At 43.4% G+C, this 23457-nt stretch overlaps 1 protein-coding gene across 2 annotated transcripts in view; it reads left to right on the top strand.

Moving 5' to 3' along the window:
* Window positions 1–23457, top strand: part of SULF2 (sulfatase 2) — a 475361-nt gene that overhangs the window by 325728 nt on the left and 126176 nt on the right. For both annotated transcript variants that reach the window (XM_084854074.1, XM_084854073.1), the window contains one exon: window positions 17553–17792. In XM_084854074.1, the coding sequence (XP_084710200.1) occupies window positions 17553–17792 (240 nt within the window). The remainder of the gene's footprint in view (window positions 1–17552; window positions 17793–23457) is intronic.

The following is a 23457-nucleotide window of genomic DNA, read 5'->3' as shown; positions in this document are numbered from 1 at the left end:
CTTTCCCAAGTTTCTTGGGAAAATAGGAGGGTGGGGAGATTTTGAACAGCCTGGCAAGAAGAGAAAATGGTTAATCTGCCCTTTACTGCGCCTACTGCTCTTCTGTACCCAAGTACAGCCTCGGATGCCGCTTTTCAGTAAAATAAACAATATTTAGGAGACCCATTCACATGCCCACGGGGGAGGGTGGTTAGGGTAACTATGGAGGGGGGGTTGGTGAAACCATGACACGTGGGCCCGTCACACAACTGGGGACCATGTGGCGCCATGTGGTTCTGCAACACACACACGCACACATACACACCATAGTTTCCTGGGGATCTTACTGGAGTGTGCATCCAGCTGTTCTCTCTGGTGCAAACGGGCTCCCAGAGGCTGCCCCAGTTTCCTGAATGGCCTTGTGACCATAGAGAAAGTCTGTGGCAGCTAGGGCATCACCTACGGGGCAGATGCTCTAGTCAGCGCACTCAATGGTCATGGCATGGAAGTCCTCCGGAGCCCATTTAAACCACAGATGAGACATTAAGCCACCCCAGGGCCCTTAACCATTTTGCGGGGGGGGGGGTTAGCTGGAGTGGCTTACTAACCACAGGAAATGTGGTTTTCTCCCCCCCACACAACATGGTTAGCAGACATTCCACAACCAGCACGGCTTAGCATGACATCTGAACAGGCCCGTTACGACTACAGTGTAATATACTTTGGTTTTTTGACAGTGGAAAAAGAGGTCTAGTATCTATGAAGGTTATGAAGGGTGTGTTGTGCACCCCTGCACTAGAGCAGGGGTGAGTAGGGATTAGAGATGTAAAGTTTCCAGAAATTTTGAAGCCATAGGAAAAAAAACATTTTTTTTCGTGGGGGGGGTGGGTTTCCAGGAAAAATGGAAATTTTGGGAAAAATTGAAAATTAAGCAATACTTATTGTTTTAGCGCTCTTTACAGATCTGGGGTCACTTTGTTGCTTTATGACAGCCTTCCCCAACTTGATGCCCTCCAGATATTTTGGACTTCAGCTCCCATCAGCCTCAGGCAGCATGGTTAATGCTCAGGAATGCTGCTTTAGGAGCATAAAGCAGCCTTTCTGTTCCTAAAGTTATTTTATGTATAACTTGTTTTGCTCATAAAATTATCATTTATTTTAAAAGTAAACTCAGTAAATTGGTAATTGTCAGAATTAAGTATACTTTTACATTTCATGTGCCAAACATGTACCAAACGTTTACTGCAAAGAATGCACAATGGTGACTTCACTCACATGTTGGGAAACTGAGCATAAATGTCTGTCAGTAAAATATGCTTTAGATCAATAATTTTAATAAGGAATGAAAGAAATAATTGTGCTGGGAATCTTACAGAGAGGATTAAAAAAAACATTTTTTCCCATAGCCTCATTTATTTCCAGACATTTTACGTCTCTAGTCTTTCTATAAAAGTGGTCTTATTACATAGTTTTTAGAAATCATTTTGACGGAAGTAAAGGTGGAATAACAATATATAAACACTTCATCTTAAATTCTAGAAGAAATACTTCATAATCCAAAGCTGTTCAATTTTTTCAATTTTTCGGAAAAAAACAAAAACTGTCCTCAGGGGAAAAAAACAGTGAAAAAATTGGGGTTTCCTTCCCAATTTTGCTGGGAGGGTTTCTAGACCTTCACATCTCTAGTAGGGATGTTGGAATAATCTGCAACAGAATCATATGAGTTGGATTTCTATGAATCTGACCTGTGGATTCCACAATGGACCGGCTTTTCCTGAGTTGCATGGATTCCACAGACTTCCAGACCGGTATTGCTACTTTCCAGAATTTAATGCACATTTAGCAGTTAAAAAATATGTAAAATTAAAAAAAAAAAAAACTGGCTGAAAATGCACATCTCTTCCATAGGCTAAAGCATGAAAATGTGCAATTTGAAAGGATTTGTACATTTTTGCAAGTGCAAATTTGTGCAAATTCGGGAGACGTGAAAAATTCTGATTCTGTCGATGACTGGAAGATGGACCAAAACACACCTGACAATCTGCGAAAAGCAGACGGAATGGTCATTGTAAAATCAGTACATCCCTAGCAGTGGGCAGAAGGTAGATTTCCAGATATTTTGGACTTCATTTCCCAGAAGCCCCTGCCAGCATGGCCAATGATCAGGAATGCTGAGAATTGTTGTTATTTTATTATTTTTATTAATAATAAAATTTCCATCACTGCAGTTTTGCATTTATGATTAGATACAGGGTTGTTCATAGAATCATAGAACAGCAGGGTTGGAAGGGGCCTACAAGACCATCATGTCCAACCCCCTGCTCAATGCAGGAATCCAAGTCAGAGCATCCTTGACAGATGGCTGTCCAGCCTCGTCTTGAATGCCTCCAGTGTGGGAGAGCCCACCACCTCCCCAGGTAATTGGTTCCATTGTCATATTGCTCTAGCAGTCAGGAAGTTTTTCCTGAGGTTCAGCCGGAATCTGGCTTCCTGTAACTTGAGCCCATTATTCCGTGTCCTGCATTCTGGGATGATCGAGAAGAGATCCTGGCCTTCCTCTCTGGGACAACCTTTCAAGTACTTGAAGAGCTCTATCCTATCTCCCCTCAGCCTTCTCTTCTCAAGGCTAAACATGCTCAGTTCTTTCAGTCTCTCTTCATAGGGCTTTGTTTCCAGTTCCCTGATCATCTTTGTTGTCCTCCTCTGAACCTTTTCCAGCTTGTCTACATCCTTCTTAAAGTGCGGTGCCCAGAACTGGACACAGTACTCCAGATGAGGCCTAAGAAGTACTGAGTAGAGGGGAACTAGTACTTCCCAGGATTTGGAAGCTATGCTTCTATTCATGCAGCCCAAAAGAGCATTGGCCTTTTTTGCAGCCACATCACATTGTTGTTTCATATTCAGCTTGTGATCTCCAACAATGCCAAGATCCTTCTCGCTTGTTGTGTTGTTGAGCCACATATCCCCCATCTTGTAACTGTGCATTTGATTTCTTTTTCCTAGGTGCAGAACTTGGCATTTATCCCTATTCAATGTCATTCTGTTGTTTTCTGCCCAGCGCGCCAATCTATCCAGATCACTTTGAATTTTGTTTCTGTCTTCCAAAGTATTAGCTATCCTGCCTAATTTTGTGTCATCTGCAAATCTGATCAGCATTCCCTGCACCTCCTTTTCCAAGTCATTAATGAAAATATTGAACAGCACTGGGCCCAGGACAGAGCCCTGCAGTACCTCACTCATTACCTCTCACCAGTTTGAAAAGATCCCATTTATAAGCACTCTTTGATTCTGTAGCCAACTGTGGATCCACCTGATCATTGTTTCATCTAGCCCACTTTGAGCTAGTTTCCTTGTCAGGATATCATGGGCACTTTGTCAAAAGCTTTGCTGAAGTCAAGGTATATGATGTCCACAGCATTCCCACAGTCCACAAGAGAGGTTACTTGATCAAAAAATGAGATCAGGTGAGTCTGACGGGATTTGTTCTTGACAAATCCATGTTGGCTTCAAGTCATGACTGCATTGTTTTCAAGGTGCTTACAGACTGATTTCTTTATAATCTGCTCCAGAATTTTCCCAGGGATTGATGTCAGACTGACTGGTCTGTAGTTCCCAAGTTCCTCCTTTTTACCCTTTTTGAAGATAGGGACAACATTAGCCCTCCTCCAGTCATCTGGCACTTCCCCCATCCTCCATGATTTCTCAAAGATAATAGACAGTGGCTCTAAGAGTTCTTCTGCCAGTTCCTTTATTACTCTAGGGTGCAGTTCATCTGGCCCTGGAGATATGAACTCATTCAAAGTAATTAGTGTTCCTTGACCATATGCCTGTCGATCTCAAGCTGCAATCCTGCCCCTTCAGCCTGTACTTCGCCTTTGCCAGGGGGGTCATAGACCCTCTTGTGGAGAAGACTGAGGCAAAGTAGGAATTGAGCACTTCTGCCTTTTCTTTGTCATTGGTTATCATTTTGCCATCCTTAATTTAATAGCTGAGCCACCATTTCTTTCCTCTCTCTTTTACTATGCACGTATCTGAAGAAAGCTTTTTTGTTGCTTGTAGCATCCCTCACTAACCTCAGCTCGTTCTCACCTTTAGCCTTCCTGACGCCATTCCCTGCAATTCTGTGCTACCTGGCTGTGCTCTTCCTTTGTTGCTTGGCCTTCTTTCCACTTCCTATATGTGTCCTTTTTTGTTTTCAGGTCATCTCTAAGCTTTTTGTGAAGCCACATTGGCTTCTTCTGTTGTCTTCCACCTTTTTTTCTTGTTGGAATTGTTTCTAATTGTGCCTTGAGAATTTCCTTTTTTAAAGGAAATCTTGGACTTGTTAAATCTTGGAAGACTATTATTGGGTGCTATATAGAGCTGTTTTCTCTGTTGCGGTGCATGAGCGTTCGTCCATTGTTACCCCCAACTGTACATCTCCCTTCCCCATAGGATTCAGTTTAAAGCCCTTCTGATAAAGTTCTTCATGCTGTGGCCAAACACATTCTTCCTATCCTTTGTGAGGTGCAACCCGTCCTTTGCCAACAGCCCATCTTCCAGGAAGTATAGCCTGTGGTCCCAGAATCCAAATCTCTCTCGTCGGCACCAACTTCATAGCCTGTCATTAATCCAGAGTATTTTTCTTTCCCTTTCTATCATGCTTCTGACTACTGGAAGGATGGATGAGAAAACTATCTGGGCCCCAAAGTTCCTGGGTTTTCTTCTGAAAGCTTCAAACTCTGATGTGATTTCTTTGTATCTCAGCTTGGCGGTATCATTTGTTCCCACATGGATGAGAAGAAAGGGATACCTGTCAATGGGCTTTATGAGTGCAGGCAACCCTTCAGTCACGTCTCTTATCCATCCTCCTGGGAGGCAGCATACCTGATGATTCCACGGGTCTTTGCAACATACTTGGGTTTCGATCCCACACAGCAAGGAGTCTCCCACTACTACTACTCTTTTCTTCTTGTTGTAAGCCTTGGTTTCATCACCTCTGCTTGACTGACCTTCAGCCTCTTGCTCGCTCTCATGCAGGTTCCCCTGTAATTCTTCCTCTGCAGGCTGTCCTCCAGTGTCATCCTCAAGTACCTGGAAACGGTTCCCTAGTTCCACTGCCTCCACTGGTGCAGAGTGGCTTGTAGTTCTTCTTCTCCTGTCACCCTTTTCCAAGGAATATCCTCGACTTCATTTTTCCTCACCTCAGCATTTCCCTCTTCTGCCTCAGCTTGCTGTTGCTCTTCTAGCTCCTGTACTTCGCTTTGCTGCTGTAGTTCCACCATTCTGTCCAAGAACTCTTCGTGTTCTCTTATCCCCTGGAGGGTCGAGGGTCTCCGCTCCAGTCCTCTTACTTTTTTTTCCAGCAGTGTGATCAACTTGCACTTGTTGCACGTGTAGGCCATGTTGTTCTCAGGCAAGAAAACAAACATGGCACACACCTTGCGGGTCACCACCACTGGAGAGTCTTGTCCTTCCATAGCCTCTGTCCCTTTTTGTGTCTACTTACTGATTGTTCTAGAGTAGCCTGTGCCTGGCTCTTACTCACCGGAGGTTAAAAACAGAGTCCCACTGGTATGGAAGTGTGTGTTACGAGACAAATAAATGGGGGGGGTTAAAAAATGTTAGGGACCTCCCCTGCCGAACTCCCCTGGCCAACTCCTGTTTGCTCTCCCGTTTCGCTCCCTCTGATCATTCAGTCTCTGGGAGCTTGCTTGCTTCTATTGTCCCTGGACCAGCTGGAGCAGCTTCCTCTGTTTGCTCTGCTCTGCTCAGCTGGGAGGCAGGAAACAGACTGAAGCTTCCTGCCCACACAGCTTCTGGGAGTACACAGGCCACCTCTCCCCCCCCTTCAGTTGGAGCTCTCAGGAGCACCTGGTGAGCTCATAGGCAGCCCTATGAAGGACAAAGAACAGCCCTCTGGGCTTCCTCCAGCTTCCTCCAGCCCACTTACCTCTTTGCCTTTGTCTGCTTTGTCTCTTCTGCCACTGCAACTCCCCTGGCCAACTCCTGTTTACTCCCCCTGTTCGCTCGCTCTGATCGCTTGCTCTCTGGGAGCTTGCTTGCTTCTGTAGTCCCTGGACCAGCTGGAGCAGCTTCCTCTGCTCTGCTCAGCTGGGAGCAGGGAAACAGACTGTTATTGTAGCATGAAGTATATTAATCAAGGCTTAGTTTTTGGTATGGTGGTAAGCCTGTGTCTCAGCTATACCACTTCATACTGTAGCGGGGGAGGCGTGCTCATATAAACATGGTTGAATGCTCCTTTATACAAAGAAAGGAAAAATGAACCCTCTACATAAAGCATGTCTTTCTCTCTGATATGCTTATTTTTTGATGTGGTGCGAATTGTTTGTATGGTTGGACCTGCGGTTTAAAGTGGTACAGCTTTACCACTAAAGTGATAACTAGGCTGAAGTCAATTTAACTAATTGCTTCACTTACAGTATTTTGGTTTTGGTTACTTATAAGGAGAGTGGTTATAACCCTGTAGATCCCTGGTCAGGAATCAACTCTGCTGGTAAGATATTTTGAAGAAGGGGTCAAAAGCGCTAGGCCAGACCTCTCATCACACCCACCCAGTGCAGACACTGGAAAGTCCCAAGGCCACCATACTCTCTAACTCTCTTTTTGCTTCTGGTCTAGGTGTTACCAGTTGCTGATTCTTACTGTAGATATTTTATGCATAGAAGAAAATTGGAGCAAGTTGTTATACAACTCCTTATTTAGTAGCTAAGCATGTGGCATGAAAGATTCATGTTTGGTCTTTATGTGGAATGACAAAAGGCAGTAGCAGCTATTTTTAAAGCAATTAAAAGAAAACCTTGATGACAACATAGACATAGAAAAAGCTTAAATAGAAAGTTAACTGTTTATGAAAGACCTTTAATTAAAGTTTCTGAGGTTGAGTTGACTTTCTCACCTCTAGTACTCGCTTCCCAAATTTTTACCGCATTTGGATTTAATTCTAGCTTGTCGATAATTTGGGCTGCCAGAATATTAATAGTGTGATCTCTGGCAATAAAATACTAGCTGGTGAAAAATTTAATATTGCTTTTACGAATGGTCAGTAAATTAATATCGTAAGCACATCTCCCTTAGATTTATAATGCAACACAAAGTTTTACTTTTTGCTCCCGTTATTTGTTAATTTCACATCGTTATCTTTTTTCTCTTTACTTTCAAATGTTAAAACAAACTTTTAGAAAGTGATTGTACATAAAACAGAGCACAAGGAAATGTTTTACAATACTATAGCGCAGTCTTCCTTTATTTGCTATTATTATATTGGTGTGTGTGTGTGACAGACAGACAGACAGACAGACAGCGCACAAGCATGTGTTTCCATGCATTTTTCCAGTCATTTCTATAGATTTCTGGTAATATGTGAAGTGCTTTACTGTCATTTCCACACTTGTACCATCTAATGTTCTCATGTTACATTTTGGGGAGCAGGAGAGACTGAGAGAAGTTGATTTGCCCAAGGCCAAGGCCATCTTACGAATCTGTCGTTGAACTCAAATTGAACTTCGGCCTCCCATGCCCAAATCCAAGCTCTTCTGTCCATTGGACCATGCTGGATGAGAAACCTGACAAGCTCCCTGCATGTTAGTCCAGGAAAATAAAGAGCTTTTGTGATGAATTCTTATTCTGATTGATTGGTACTGTTGCAAAGCATATCTTTGATATTAGAAGTGTGTTAAATAAAAGTGATCATCAGATGGAAACAGCAACTGAAGATCCTGAGTATATTCTGTAGTTGCACCATGCTGCAAGCATAGAAATTGAGAATGGTTTGCAACAAAACCAAACCATGTTTCTTGTCATTATGATTGCAAGGATATAGCAGGGTCTGCTAAAATCCTGAGGAGCCAAAGTACGGCTCAATAGAATTTACTGTGGTTATTGGATAGAGGTTTCGATGTCATATGAGCCTCGTGTGGCGCAGAGTGATAGGCAGCAGTATTGCAACCGAAACTCTCCCCACGACCTGAGTTCGATCCCAGCAGAAGCCGGTAGCCGGCTCGGGTCGACTCAGCCTTCCATCCTTCCGAGGTCGGTAAAATGAGTACCCAGCTTGCTGGGGGAAAGGTAGTCACAACTGGGGAAGGCAATGGCAAACCACCCCGCTATAGTCTGCCATGAAAACACCAGTGTAAGTGGTGTCCCTCTAGGGGTCAGTAATGACCCGGTGCTTGCACAGGAGGAACCTTTCCTTTCCTTCAGTGTCATATATAGTTCTGGCCTTTTCCTAGGACTTGCAGTTGCAGAATCAGCTATGCAGATCTGCATAATGTGCATCATGTGCACTATGTTCTTTTTATGTAAAATTTGGGTTGCCGGTGTGGGGCAGAATTATTATGTTCAAATAAGCACCAAGTGCACACAGGCCTGGATGTGTTGTTGATGCAGAAAACCTCACAAGACAGCATTAACCTCTGTATGGAAAATGTTTTGTGCTGCCACTTTTCAGAATGATTGAAAGAAAGACCTGGGCCCCATCTACATGAACCTTTTACTCTGGGGCAGCTGCAAGTCGAGGTCTTTCAGGACAGACAACGCAGTCACCACTTCACAGCCATCCGTGGTTTTCTTAGGGATGTACGAAAGTTCCGCCACGGATCTCGGGGAGGCCGAATGCCAGCACATTCGGCCCCCCGAAATCGGTGGCAGAACGGCCTGCCCCCCCCCCGGAACGAGACTTACCTTGGGCGGATGTTCCTGGCGGCGGCGGGTTCAGTGGCGGTGGTGGTGGCGGCTCCGGCGGCCGGTCTTCTGACCAGCTGCCGCCGCTGCCATTTCCAGGTTAAAGAAAACAAAAAACAAAAAAATGTGATAGGCTATGTAAAGATTTACGTAGCCTATCCAGGCTAGATTTTTAAAAAACACCATGATAGGCTATGTAAATGTTTACGTAGCCTATCACGGCTGACTTTAAAAACAAAAACAAAAACGCGCGTACACAAATGGCGGCGGCCATGGCCGCCGCCATTTGCGTTCCTTATTTTGGCACGTCTTAGTCTACGTAAACATTTACGTAGTCTAAGACGGCGAAAATAAGGGGAACGCAAATAGCGTAGACGCTACACTATTTGCGTTCCCCTTATTTTCACCGTCTTAGTCTACGTAAATGTTTACGTAGACTAAGACGTGCCAAAATAAGGAACGCAAATGGCGGCGGCCATGGCCGCCGCCATTTGCGTACGCGCGTTTTTGTTTTTGTTTTAAATCAGCCATGATAGGCTACGTAAACATTTACGTAGCCTATCACGGCTGACTGCAGGGACGCAAACGGTGGCGGCTATGGCCGCCGCCATTTGCGTCCCTGCTAGCCAGCGGCCGGATGTCCGGCTGCTGGTGGAGCCGGCCGCCAGGATTTCGGGGGGGAGGAACGGAGCGCCTCCCCCGCAGCCAGAATTCCAGGGGGAGGGACGGAACACTTCCCCCCCACCATCAACATAATCCGTGGAAAGGCATGTCACTTTCGTACATCCCTAGGTTTTCTCCCGGAAAACCAAGGAGGCATTTTGCTACGATGTTTTTCGTTTGCTGCGGGTTTCCCACGGTTGCGAGCTGTCTGTCCCTTCCCCAAACCAACTTTGCATTTTGCAGTGGGCATGTTGTAGGTGTGCGTAGTGCTTGCGTCACTCTGTGACACCCCCTTACTCCCTCCATTCCTTCACAGCTGTGCAGTTACAGAGGCACAGATAGGCGTTTTCATTTATTTAATCACACTTTCACACATTTTTGCAGCTCCGTGTTTTCACAATGGTTGCTTTTGTACTCGGCGCCCAAGAGCTGGGGGGGTCTGGGGGGGCAACTTCACTCCAGCCATCATTTCGGAGCAATGAGTAAGCACGTTTCGCTCACACCTTGTGAGTGCAAACCACTGCAGGAGTCTCAGGCTGGGGAACTGACAAACAGATGGCGTGGAAATGAAGGAGCACAGAACACCTACTTTTTACTGAACAAGGGTCGGACAGACACAACAGAACCCCTAAAATACAAAACAACCACTGAAGTGTCGCACCCTCATGCTCACGGGACTGCACTGCTGCGCATTAAAATATAATGGCAAAAAAAAGGCATGGCAGGGTCTGTTAGGGAAGGTCTCAGTAAATTGCAAATGTATTGCAGCAGAAGCTAATTCAAAGCTGAAATACTGCGCAGTTGCGATGGAGTGAAGGGTGAAAGTGGTGCCATGTAGACAGGTCCTTGGTTCATACGATCACAGCAGGGGAAATAAGCCACAGTAGCTTATTTCCCCTCCCATGCATGCCAGTCACATGCCAGGGGGATTAGCATAGTTACCCTCAGTGGTGTGGCTTACTATGTGCAGCAAACCTAGTGAGGGTGGCTTGTTGCTATGGTTAACAAGCCACCCCAGAACCCTACAACACCCCATGGGTTTTGCATGGCTTGTTAACCATGGCAACAGACCACCCTTGCTGGGTTCGTACAACATGGCAAGCCACACCAGCAAAGGTAATTATGCAAATGCCCCCACCATGTGCAGCGGGGTAAATAAGCCACAGTGGCTTATTTCCCCTTCCATGATCGTACAAACCAGGCCATATCTGGTGTAAATGCACCCATAATCAGCCAAGAGACCTGATTATAAAACCTGGAGCTCATCTGTATATGTCATTTAAAAATGCTAATAGTCCTGAATTCTTAGAATGTCTTTATTTCTGGATCATGAAAATATATACTGTATATATATGTCCTTTTAAACGAATGAACAACAACAACAACAGAAATGAATTTTCAAACTTAAAGATGGCTTAATTATTGTATCAGAGAGCACGTTCTGAATAAGATGCTGATGTTTTTGCAGCAGCAGTATCACTAACCAACATCATAACCTAACTGATGACTGGAGGTCTTTTTCTACTCCAGACAGAGGTAGATGTTTTGCTTAGATTAGTGTGACTGATTAACACAGAAGTGATGAAGTTCTACAAAAGGGAACAGTCAAATTTCAGTCTTTTCTCTTGCATCCCCCAGCTTCATGTTGGGAGGCAGTACGAAGGAAGGAACTTTTTGTTGGATGTCTTGGCATTGTTTTAAAATATTTAAAGCTGGCCTACTTAAGATTGCACGAAAGGGTATTCCGGATTTTTACCTTCCACTGATCTGTCAGTTCACATTAGCTCTCAGGCTGTGGAAGAAGATTAGATCATATGTTTCTGTATTAAAGACTGTTGATATATAGGGCCTTTTCATTACAGTCATTTTATTAAAGGAGGTTAGTGTCCCCAAGGGGAGACATAACATGTTGTGTTATTTCCACACAGATGCCTCTGTCATTTAAAGGGGTTGTTAAAATTGTGTTTTAATAGCAGAATGACAAAACATTGATTCGACCTGGTTTATTTTGAGGAGAGGGAGGGATCAGTTCATAAGATAAAGAGGGAAAAGCTAACTTCTTTTTGTCTATGAATCGCTGATGCATATTTAAAAGAAGAGGGGAAGATAAAGTTAGAAGAAACAAGTGAGACCTGCAACAAAACATTGGCAGCATATCCCCACCCTTAAGAGGAACGCTCCAGTTCAGGCTTTCAGTAAGCCTAGAAATGGAGACTTGTAATGCTGTTTTTAGATCTTGCAGAGGCGGGGGAGGGATTTCAGAAGGAGAAGGTAGGGCTGGCATCAAGGGTAGGCATAGCTGGACACCTGCTGAGTGCCGAAGTCCTCGCAAGGGCTCACTGACAAGTGCCCCCTGGAGTTGCTCCTCCTCCTCCTCACCTTTGCAACCTGTTTGTTCACCTGCCTCTTGCTCTGGCCCAGACAGTGACAGTGATGAGAAGGAGGAGCATGAGATGCCACGGCCTGCTTGCTCACTGGCTCTCTGGCTGTCAAGCAAGCAAGGGATAGCAATGATGAGAGAGAGGATGAGGAGCAATATCTGCTGGTGACAGCGGCAGTCGGAAGGTAGGTTCACTGAGGGAGGGGGCCCAAGAGCCCTCAAGCACTTGCAGCCAGCACTGTGGGGCGGGATAAAGGACACCTTTTCCCCTTCCCTGAAAGGTCTTTCCTGCTGTGCTATATAGTGCTAGAAGACTGCCAGCCCCCAAATTTAGCATTTTATAGCCATATATAGCAGGGTAGGGCATGCAATTCTGGACAGAGGGAAAGGGCAAAGTATCCTGACACGTGTTTCTTTTCCTCTGCTCTTGAAACATCCCAGAATAGTGCAAGGGGGAGGTTTTTTGTTTTTTAAACCTCGCAGCATGCATCCCTTCCTCCAGGATGCTTACTATAGGTTATTAGAGATCTGAGCAGGCTAATTCGTGCTTCAGTTTCTGCCTCCCCCTGCCCAACCTCCACCATTTGCCTCAAAATTCCAAGCATCCTAGAGCAGCTTTCACCAACCTGGTGCCCTCCATACGTGTTGACCTACAGTTCCCATCATCCCCATTCCATCATGCAAGTTTTATATTTCTGCAGATCAAGAATGTCCCTGTATATGGAAGCCACTATCTTATTTTTGGATGACCTGGTATTGCTTCCAAACAGATAGGTGTTAGGCACTCAGTTGCCCATTTGCTATTAGAAGGAATGGAGTGATGAAAGTGTGAACCGGATTTTGCATTTACATTCTTATTTGTAATATAAGTGTTTGCTTTCTTGTTGCAGTTGGTCTGAATTCTTGTAACAAACAATTAGAGATTGCCCAGATAGCTCTGATTTCAGGGGCTGGATGACCTGTTCTAGCATGTCCCATTCCTGTAGTTCAGATGTGTATGGGATGGCGTAGCTATTAATTTACTAGCTGACAGGGATGATTAAAGTCAATTTCATCTGGCTTTCTGCTACACGGATGTCCCAAGGAGAAATGGATTCACCTTTCACTGGCAACATTATTTGTGTATTATAGTATTCGACTAGGAGAAGAGGAGGTTTCATCTGGCCAGACGCTGGTTCTCATTTTGATCAGTTGTGGGGGGAAATGGTCCTTTTGTATTCTCTATGTATTTCCTCTCCCCACTAAACAGACTAGCCTCCTGAAACTTGGTGTTGCGTTTTATGAAAAGGGAAAATATTAGCACCATAAGTTTCCTGAATCTAGATTGACATCATCATCATCAATTATACCCATTTCCTCTCGACCTATTCTGTATCAGCTGGAGATTTGTGCAATTTCATAATGAAATTCCTCTCAAAACTGCTTACTAGTGATAGAAGCAAATATTTTCATTCAGTTATTGCCAGGGGACATTGATTGGAGCTAAAATATTAATCCAACATAACCTTGGAAAGACCATTACAGTTCACTCAGTATAAAACCTTAGGCATCAAGATATTTTCTGCAAATGTGTGTATGCATGCACATACCCAGTGTCCATAACAAGAGAGGATATTTTTCTTGCCCATGTCTGAATTAAGGTAAAAACACTAAACTTCCTTAGAGGTCCTTAGTATTTAGAAATACTATGTTCTCCCCAGATGTCAGTGTAAAAATCCCTTACGATAGCTGTAATCTGAAAAATCAATATATAATGCATTCAGTTAATAATGAAAAAAGTATGCCGTATTGTAAACAATGTTAAGCCCTTTTATCTATCATTGATTTCAGTGAAAGAAATCAACAGAACTTAAGAGTTGCTAAATTATTACAGGGCCATATCAGTTTTTAAAAGCACTTCTAGTCTGTACCGTCGTTGCCATTCCTTATCTACTTCACTGTCATAGAAGCCATGTGGAGTAGGTCACTAACATATCTCAGATAGAATTGTCTAAGACAGGGCTGGGCAGCCTATGGCCCTCCAGATGTTTTAGCCTACAACACCTATCAGCCCTAGCCAGCGATTTCTCCTCTCCTAGCAAGGAGAGGAAAGCCTTCCCTGCTCAAGAAGGGGAGGTTTAGGATAGTCTGGGTTTTAGTGAGGAGGTAGCTAACTTGTGTGTGTTGATTTTTACAACATCTGAAAGCAGATTCTGTGAGAGTCCAGTGCTCCAGCCTTGCAATCGCTCTGCTATCTGTATGGTTCTGGTGCACAATAGGCTCTGAAAAGTAACACAGACAAACCAGTTCACAAGATGGATGCTTGTGGGTTCAATTTTAATATATGAGACTCTGAGGCTTCTTGCTTCAATTGGATTTATAACATGACCAGTCAAGCCTACAATCATATTATAAAAAGTTTCACCTCCACAATGAGTTGGTTGTTGGCGCAAACAGCATTGTAGAGGCTCAAAGTCGATATAAGCTTCATGTGGGAAAACTCCCAGAGTCTACTATGCCGGCAGACTCATATAAGCAAGCCTTCCATGTGGATCCTACCATATGGTGATCAGCAAAACATTCCCACACAGTTGGAAAATCTATTTGTCTCCATCTGCTTTGTAAGATCCTTTTGATTTCATCTATTCTTACTTGACCTGTTTACACAGAAGTACAAGTGATTCACATGCATCTTCTGGCTGTCATCTCTCTCTTAGGAACAAGATGGGAATGCCCTTTCATTACAGTGGCCTAGAGCCATATAGGTAGCTGAGCACTCTTGACCTTTGCTAACTTGGAATGGCTGATGGAGAGATCAAAGAAAATCCAGTTGCTCAGAGCCAGCTAAGTCTTCTCTAATGTGAACCTCTTCTCTTGTTTGAAAAGACATTGGTGTAAGCTTTATTCATGTTTCTTTGCACAGGTACAGGGGCTTGAGGGCTCACAGGTGTGGGACTGGCATCTTCCAAACATGGAGGCATTTATTTAATGGCAGAAGAAGGTTTAATGCAACTTGACCTTGTAGCTAGGGAGAGAGCTCTGGATGGAGACCTGTTCTGCTCCAGTCTTGCATAACAAATCTCATAATTGCTGCAAATATGATACAAAGCACTGTAGCCTCTTGTGAAGTATGGAGGAACTAGCACTTGGAAGAGCAGGATTCAAATTCATACACAAGAATTCCTTTTGAATCCTTTTCATTTTCTGTAAACTTAAAGCTGAAGAACAACTGCTTGAGAAATGGTGCCCCCTCCTCAGATCTGTAGGAAATGAGCACTCCTTCTTCAATGTAATTTGTATTGTCTGCTGAAGATAGAAACCGTAATGGAGCACATACATCTATGAAAACCCCTAGAAGGGCAAATTAAAATTTGAAGGACAACTGATGTAGAACAAACCCCTCAGGGTTTGGGAATCCCATGGGGAAATAGTGACACTAGTAAACAGACCAAAATTGTACAGGGCATTCCAGTAAATGTTTTATTAGTCCCTACTAGGTCCGTGCATTCATTTCATAATGAATGAAAAATTTAAACAAATGGGGCCTCTTTATTTTCTTCATTGCTATTGATGTTACTCTTACAGTACCTTCAGGTACATTCTGTCCATTTCACACTGTTTCCCTACCTTTCCCATTCCCTTGTGCTTAGTTATTTTTAGTTTATAATTTTAGGCTGCAATCCTATAACCACGTACCTGGGATTAAGCCCCAGTAAATCTAATTACTTCTGAGTAGACATGTATAGGATTACAGTGTGTGTGTGTGTTTGTGTGTGTGTGTGTGTGTGTGAGAGAGAGAGAGAGAGAGAGAGATTAGTTAATAGTGTATGATCTCTATTTATCTGGCTATATGCCTTTAAAACTACCTAGAAAATAGGGACCCTTTTCCTTATCCCTTCGAAATTTTGCAAGTCTGTATCCTTGGAGAGATAGCAGAAAGCCTGACAATTTCATGCCAGTTAGATGGAGAACACGGATGTGATAGGCAGTAGAAGAGAAGCCAGGTCCTTCATTGAAAGCAACAAGAAACAACTAATGAGAATAACAAAAAGAAATGAAATAATATTGAAAATAGTTGTGGTTTTAATAATTCAGTAAGTAAAAAATGAATGGAATATCTAACCCTCCAAAATCTAATTTCTAGGTAAATCTGAAGAGATACTTAAGGGTTGATTCCATATAATTTAAATGTACAGCCTAAGTTGTTATCCTACTTGGGGGACGCAGAGTTCTTCCTCACATTCTGAGAACCATATAATGATATAGTTGATATAATAGCCATGGGCCATTTTAAAGTCACATTCTATTTAGTCCATCCTGAAACACAGGCAAGGGAAAGGGCATATTGTCCAATATCAATAACTTGCCTTGGGGATTATGTAAGCACAGGTGAAGGCATTTACAGACTTAGACTAGCATATTCTTGTTCTCTGTATATCCAGTGGCTCTAGTCACTGTCAGGACCAGCATTTTTCTTCCTGGTGTATCAGGTCAGGTGAGCCTCAGACGCATGCTGCCCTCACTCTAACCTCCCCCATCCTCACACTGTGCTGCTCTCTCATTTCTTCTAGTAGAGAAACCAACGTATATAGTGGGTTTATCTATACCAAGGAATCACTGAACCCTTTATAGTATATAAGTTTATACCCATCTTTAAACCCAGGTTCAGATGGCAGGTTCAGGAAGCTCCATATGGATAAACTCAGTATTGTACTGGTTCCTTTTGCTTCCTAGCTGGAGGTAGGGTGGGGTGGAGGTGAGTGAGAGAAAGGCAAGAGAATATATGAGCCAGAGCCTTACTGCCCTCCTGCCAGGGTGATGTATAAAAAAGACCTGTGTCTTCACTGTTCATTGTGATCTCACTTTATGAATGTACTTGTTGTTGCCCCACCCCAACATCAATGATGTTGGTTTTGATCTACAGAGCCCTAAACAATTTGGGGCCAGGATATCTGAAGATCAACCTCCTCCCATATGAACCTACCCATAATTTATTATCATCAGAGGCCCTGTTCTATGTTGTACCACCTAGAAAGGCTAGGTTGGAGGGTACTTGAAAGAGGGCCTTTTTGGTAGCAGCACCCTGATTGTGGAACTGCCACCTGACGAAGGTGAGATTGGCTCCTTCCTTGTTCATTTAAGCAATAAAGAGTGTTCTATCCAGTCAGGCTTTTAAAGTTGTATAATGTTTTGTTTCCTGTTCATTTTAATGCTGTTCTCTAATTGTATTGTATGGCGGGGTGCTCCTGTGTTTCTTGGTGAAGTTCTAATGTTTTATTGTACATCATCCCAGGTGCCTGGTAGGTGGGGGTGTCGATTTGTAAATTCAATCAGTCAATCAATCAATAGAATAAATATAAATGTGTAGTTGTGTGGAGTCTGTTGCTGCATCTGTGGAGGAAACTGCTTACACAAGGTCAGACTATTTGTCCATCTAGCTCCATATTGTCTGCTCTGACTGGCAGTGGCCCCCAAAGGTCTCAGGCTGAGGTCTTTCCTATCACCTGCTACCTGGTCCTTCCGCAGGTGGAGATTGAACCTGGAGCCTTTGGCATGCAAAACATGCACTCTGCCACTGAGTTATGGCCCCTACTCTGACTGGGTACTGTCCAACATTGGCATTAGAAGGAGGTGATGATTGTTGTTGTTGCTGTTAACCTCAAAGCTATTGCAAAACCTGAAGGTGTAAATAGATGGGAGATGTGACACCATCTTTCTGTTTCCTCCACTAATATCACTATGCTCAATTTGCCATGATGTGGGGGTTTGCCTGATACCTGTGATAAAACTTATGGAGAACTCCTTTAAATAAAAAACAATGAACCTCTGTCTCTTTCTTTAAACATGATACTCTTTTTCCTTTCCTCAGGTTCAATGCAAGTGATGAATAAGACAAGGCGGATCATGGAACAGGGAGGTGCTCACTTCATCAATGCCTTTGTGACAACACCTATGTGCTGCCCATCCCGTTCCTCTATTCTCACAGGGAAATACGTCCACAATCACAACACCTACACCAACAATGAAAACTGCTCTTCTCCATCCTGGCAGGCCCAGCATGAAATTCGCACATTTGCAGTGTACCTCAATAACACAGGTTATAGGACAGGTAAGATGGATACAACAGGTTGCTTCTCTGGTAGCTTATTCAGCTCTGTGCCTCACCTCTGAGGCTGGAAACTTTGACACATTGAGAATACTATGTTCAGCTCCTCCTAGCCTATTCTCATCTGGCAAACAAACCTGAATTCCATTAATTCATCCATTAAACTCAACATATATTGCTAATGTTGGGGATATGGGAAGATGACAGAAGATACCTTTAGCGTCTGGTATTCTTGCCAGCATATTAAGTGGGAGACAGATCTGAGCCATGGGAACAATCCAGCAGGAAATGCTTCTATTCAAGCCCCCTTTGAAATGAATGAGAATTGTGCAAGACCACAGTAATACTGTTAAGAAACTCTTATTCATTTCATGGGAAGCTGCCTTATACTGAGTCAGACCGTTGGTCCATCTAGCTCAGTACTGTCGACACTGACTGGCAGCAGCTCCTCAGGGTTTTAGGTAGGACTCTTTCTTAACCCTATCTGGAGATGCCGGGGACCCTCTGTGTGCAAAGCATGTACTCCACACCTGTGCTGCACTTGGACAGGGCAGATTCCCAATGGATTGTGTCTCATTGTAGTCTGTGTGTGCAGAAAGGGCTGGCATTTGCATTTTCTCTCTTGGGAACCAAAATGCCTTGCATTTGGATATTAAGAACATAAGAAGAGCCATGCTGGATCAGACCAAGCATTCTCTATTCCAGCATTTTGTTCACACAGTGGCCAACCAGCTGTCGATGGGAGACCCACAAGCAAGACATGGGTGCAACAGCACCCTCCCACCTATGTTCCCCAGCAACTGGTGTACATAGGCATACTGCCTCTAATACTGGAGGTAGCATGTAACCATCAGGACTAGTAGCCATTGATAGCCTTCTCCTCCAGGAATTGGTCTATTGTAGAACAGAGGTGTCTAACTCAAGTTGGTTGGAGGTCCACACAGCAGCTACCCAGGAGTCTCATCTAAGTGCTTCACCTGGCAACTGTCTAGGAGCCTTATCCATCCTTTTTCACTAAAATCATTTTGTTCATAGAGTTGGCCATTGGTTGTGGGGGTGTTTTTTGTTTTTGAAAACTCTCACCATTCAGTTCCATACTTCCATACTTCTACATCAATGGCTGCTAGTCTTGATGGCTGTGTGCTACCTCCAGTACCAGAGGCAGTGAGCCTATGTACATGACTTTCTGGGGAACATGGGTGGGAGGGTGCTGTTGCGCTCATGTCCTGCTTGTGGGTTCCTGGTCGACAGCTGGTTGGCCACTTTGTGAACAGAATACTGAACTAGATGGACCCTTGGTTTGATCCAGCAGGGCTCTTCTTATGTTCTTACATCTTGCCTGCTCTTTCAAGAGCACAACGCTTGCCTCCAGTGACCAGTTTTGCTTCCCCTGGGCCTGAATATCACCCCTGCAACTCCAGACTTCCTACTATCTAAGACTGTTTCCTAATGCCACCTCTTGCTGTCCAAAATTGGCTTGATTTTGATGTGCCAAAATAGCTGCTCATGTCCATCTTGCCATCCTAGCATCATTCTGGTCCCCCTCTTCACTAGGCATCACCACTTACGCCACTCTTCACTCTTGACTGCAATGCTTGCAAACTGCAAATCTTGCATTTCCTATGCCCTTTGACACCAGTACTGCTTAATGCAATGAAGATGCTGATGTTTCTGTTGCATACAGTGACCGGGTTCAGACAACATGCCATAGCTCACTGTGAGTTATTTAACCCATGACAAGCCACAGCACCTGCAGGCACCAGCTACATATCCAAACCCTACTTGGGTTGTCGTGTTGTGCGAACACTGCAAGCATGGTTTATACAAAGATTAAACAACCCTTGCATAACCCTAAAACAGTCCATGGGTTATGCAAGGGTTGTTTAACCCTTGTATTACCCACACTCTCCAAGCAGGGACTGTATATTCAAAATGGTGGCTCTGCACGTGGCCCAAAAGCACCACAACCTCACCATGGGTTAAATAACCCACAGTGGGCTGTCATGTTGTGCAAACAGCCACAATAGATGGCTTGGTAGGTCATCGTCTTTGCCCTACTAAAGGCATCACTCCCAGTAATTTGTACTGAAACAGATTGCTACCAATCATACTCTGAATTCAGCCTGGTGGAAGAGCAGACTCCAGGTTACCTTGCCATGTTCAAACCTCTGCATTTGTGCTTGGGCAGGCACTTGCAAGCAACAATAAAAAATATCAGGTAGAACTGCAGTGATAATGAGGCTTCAGAGCAGAATAGGGGGACTGGGAGTAAGGCACACGTTTTACAGCTGCCTAACCAGGAAAGCTTTTCTATATTGAAAATTACTAATTATGTTAATTAGTTCATCACAGCTCTAGCTGATGCCCACTGGTAATGTCTACAGCTACCTTTGAGCAAGGTGTGGATCCATATATCTGTCTTGAAGGTAGTACATTGTAATTAAGCTTTCCTACTAGATATTTCGATAACGCCTAAGTTTAATCATCAGTATCTTATGGCAAGACAAGCAGGTATGTTTTCATACTAAGGTTATGCTTGAATACAATTTGTGGGGTGTGAAGAGCAATTCTTTAGTTTATGCTTCATGGAATAATAAATTTGTCTTGCTAGAGCCTTGAGGTATTGCTGCAATTTAAATGTTGACTAGTAAATATAATAATGGGGCGGGGGGGTTAACTTCTCGTGTTGTTGGTACTCACTGCCCAGACCGCAGGAATCTGCTTTCAAACAAATTAAGTAATTCCTTGTTTTGTTCTGCTCTGATAAAGACCTGAATTAGTCTGCAAAGGAATAAATCGATGGAGATGTGGATGCCCAATTATTTTGTAGCTGTTTCCTTTTGTTTTATTGCTAAGGACATTAATGCCTTTGAGCCTACAAATTATGCCAGAGACAAAAATTAACATCTGTTTTTATTGTCTCTGCACATTGGATTTGGGCATTGCTGTCTTTGATCACGCCAATTACACTTGTCAGAGCATTTTAAGATTGAATTGTGAAAAACTGTTAACACCTACTTTCTTAAGAAAGGCTTGGGGCTCAGAATTACTAGCATTGATCTAGATGAATAAATGGAAATACAGAATAATATCCTGTGAACACCAACCAGATGTTGAACTGTTCATAGTGAACATGCTTTTAAAAACTGTGTTGTTCAAGGAAATGTTTTTTCTTTCTTTAAAAATAAAAGTATTACTTATTATAAGAACACAAATACATCTTTGTAAATTTTGCAAGTCCAGTAACATTTTACAAGATTGGTAAATATTCCAATATAGAGGGTTTTACCTTTAAAGGATGCCTACAAATAATTTTAAGTAAATAAATATATGATTAGTATCGTGACTAGTGCTTCTACATAATGCTTTAAAAATAATATAAATACTATTTAATGACTCTCAGTACATACATTTCTGACTCATACACTCTTAAAAAGTTCCCAATTATTGGGAAAAAAAACCTTCCTTCTTCTTTCCAAGCAGTATCCAACAGTGTCATTCTGCAAATTCAAACAGCACTAGCAGAACGCTGCCAAATCTTTCTGTTGTGCAAGCAGTTGCCCATTACATTTGTGCAAGCAGTTGCACAATCAGTTGCACAAACAGAATGCACAATAGGTTGTCATGTTCCACAGCCTTGATCCATCATGTGCCTACATAGAGGACTCAGAAGAGGGGCCCTCGCCCCTGTTATCCCAGCGACTTCCAGGCCAGAAGATGTGCCTCTCCCTGACTCTTTGGATGCAGAGGACACTCCCCATTACAGTCTTCACCACCCTCAGTCCAAAGGAGCCAGTCGCTACAAAATCAGGCAGTAACCCTTTAAGAAACAAACTGCTTCTGTGTGTGTGTGGGGGGGGGGGAGACTAACTGCAGATCTAGAGCTACTGGCCTTTATAAGGCTTCAGAAATCCTTTGACAGCTGCTGAATCAACAATGCTCTTTGACTGAGTTTCAGCTAGGGATGTCCATCCTTTGAAAATCTAGCCTTTTGTGGGCCCGACGAATCCTCGCTGCCTGCTTAGCTCAGCTTGCATTCACAAGCTGAGCCACTGGCTTTACACGAAATCCAGGAACTTTTTGTGTGTTGTTTTTTCTCGTCAGTAGGAAGTTGCACAAATTGCAGGTGCAATTTGCATAATCTGCACAAATTCTGGCCATAGATTACGCAAACTGTGGCCATAATTCATGCTAATTACACAAATTGCACCTGCAATTTGTGCAGCTTTCTTTTGACAAGAAAACAAAACAAAACTGGAAAATTCGCAAGTTGGCTCAACTTGATGCAGATTGAGTTGGGCCAGCTCGTGGTTAAGCAAGCCAAAGTCTGGGTGGCTGAGCTGCTGAAAGCTCGGCGAACTCCACCCCCACCCCCCAGATGGATTCTTCTGACATCCCTCGTTCCAGCTAATGTGGAGCTGTCCAAGGTTCTAAAAGACCCTGCCTGGTCTAATCTTGCCTTGCTATTCAGCAAACTAGACCTGTCCTGATGCAACAGGACTTGACCTGACTTAACCCAACTTGACCTGATGAAACCGACCTGATTGGATGTGGCCAGACTGAATGTGATATGCCCTGATGTGAGACTTGCCTTCACTCTGCTTTCCTGGATGTGCCCTGCCTTGCAGGTTTCAGCACCTTTGGGTGCTTTGAACTGAGTTGGATAGGATCATAGAATAGTAGGGTTGGAAGGGGCCTACAAGGCCATCGAGTCCAACCCCCTGCTCAGTGCAGGAATCCAAGTCAGAGCATCCCTGACAGATGGCTGTCCAGCCTCATCTTGAATGCCTCCAGTGTGGGAGAGTCCACTACCTCCCTAGGTAATTGGTTCCATTGTCGTATTGCTCTATAGAATAGGACAAGCACAACAGACTGTACAAGTATAATGCACAGGTGCTTGTGCAACTGTATTTGCACAAAAGTAATTTTAGTTGGATTCTCCTCTTGTGCATAATTTGGAACATAGTTTCCACTAGCATAATGTCATTTGCGCTAATGGAATGACACAGTTGGATACCGCCCTCTGTCTGTTATTTGTACATATTCTGTTAGTCTTGCCATTCTCATGATTTCCCATACTTTCAATAGCCAGCTTTAAAAAATGTTTCTGTTACTTTAAATATTTGGACAAAAAACCTTAACCTGCTAGAATATATACACATAATCAATTATAAATCTCAAATTAATTCAAAACTAATATAGAAACAGTATTACACAAGAACCATATCAAAGAGCTGAACAACAGCACAATATTCATCATAATCCACAATGTAATACAGAAACTGAACATCTACCACCATAATGTAAAAACAAAACCAACACTAATTTGTTTGTACTGTGTATAAAGACCCAACTTAGATTAGAGCCTGTAATATACAAAAGGTTATAAAAAGTCTGTGTTACATTTTACTAAGCTACCTCTTTCCATTTTCTCCCTTGCTCACGGAGAAGAAAATAGAGCCCACTGTAACCACTTCTGTTTTCTTCTTTGTGGTCCCAGTAGAATACAAAGTGCATTTAGGATATCATTTGGGAATTCACATGTGGTCAGAAGCATTATCTGCAATGGGCAATCATTCTATCACCACTCGTTTAAAAAACATCTGTGTAACCAGCAAAAATCAATGGATCATGTCACTGCATGACTGGGCTGCCCTTAGTCAGAAAG

This window comes from Heloderma suspectum, chromosome 4 (genome assembly GCF_057233095.1).
Source record: "Heloderma suspectum isolate Gila_16-S chromosome 4, 16-S_ref, whole genome shotgun sequence".
NCBI lineage: Eukaryota > Metazoa > Chordata > Lepidosauria > Squamata > Helodermatidae > Heloderma > Heloderma suspectum.
Note: the sequence above shows the minus strand (reverse complement) of the source record. Positions and strands in the feature narration are given on the sequence as shown.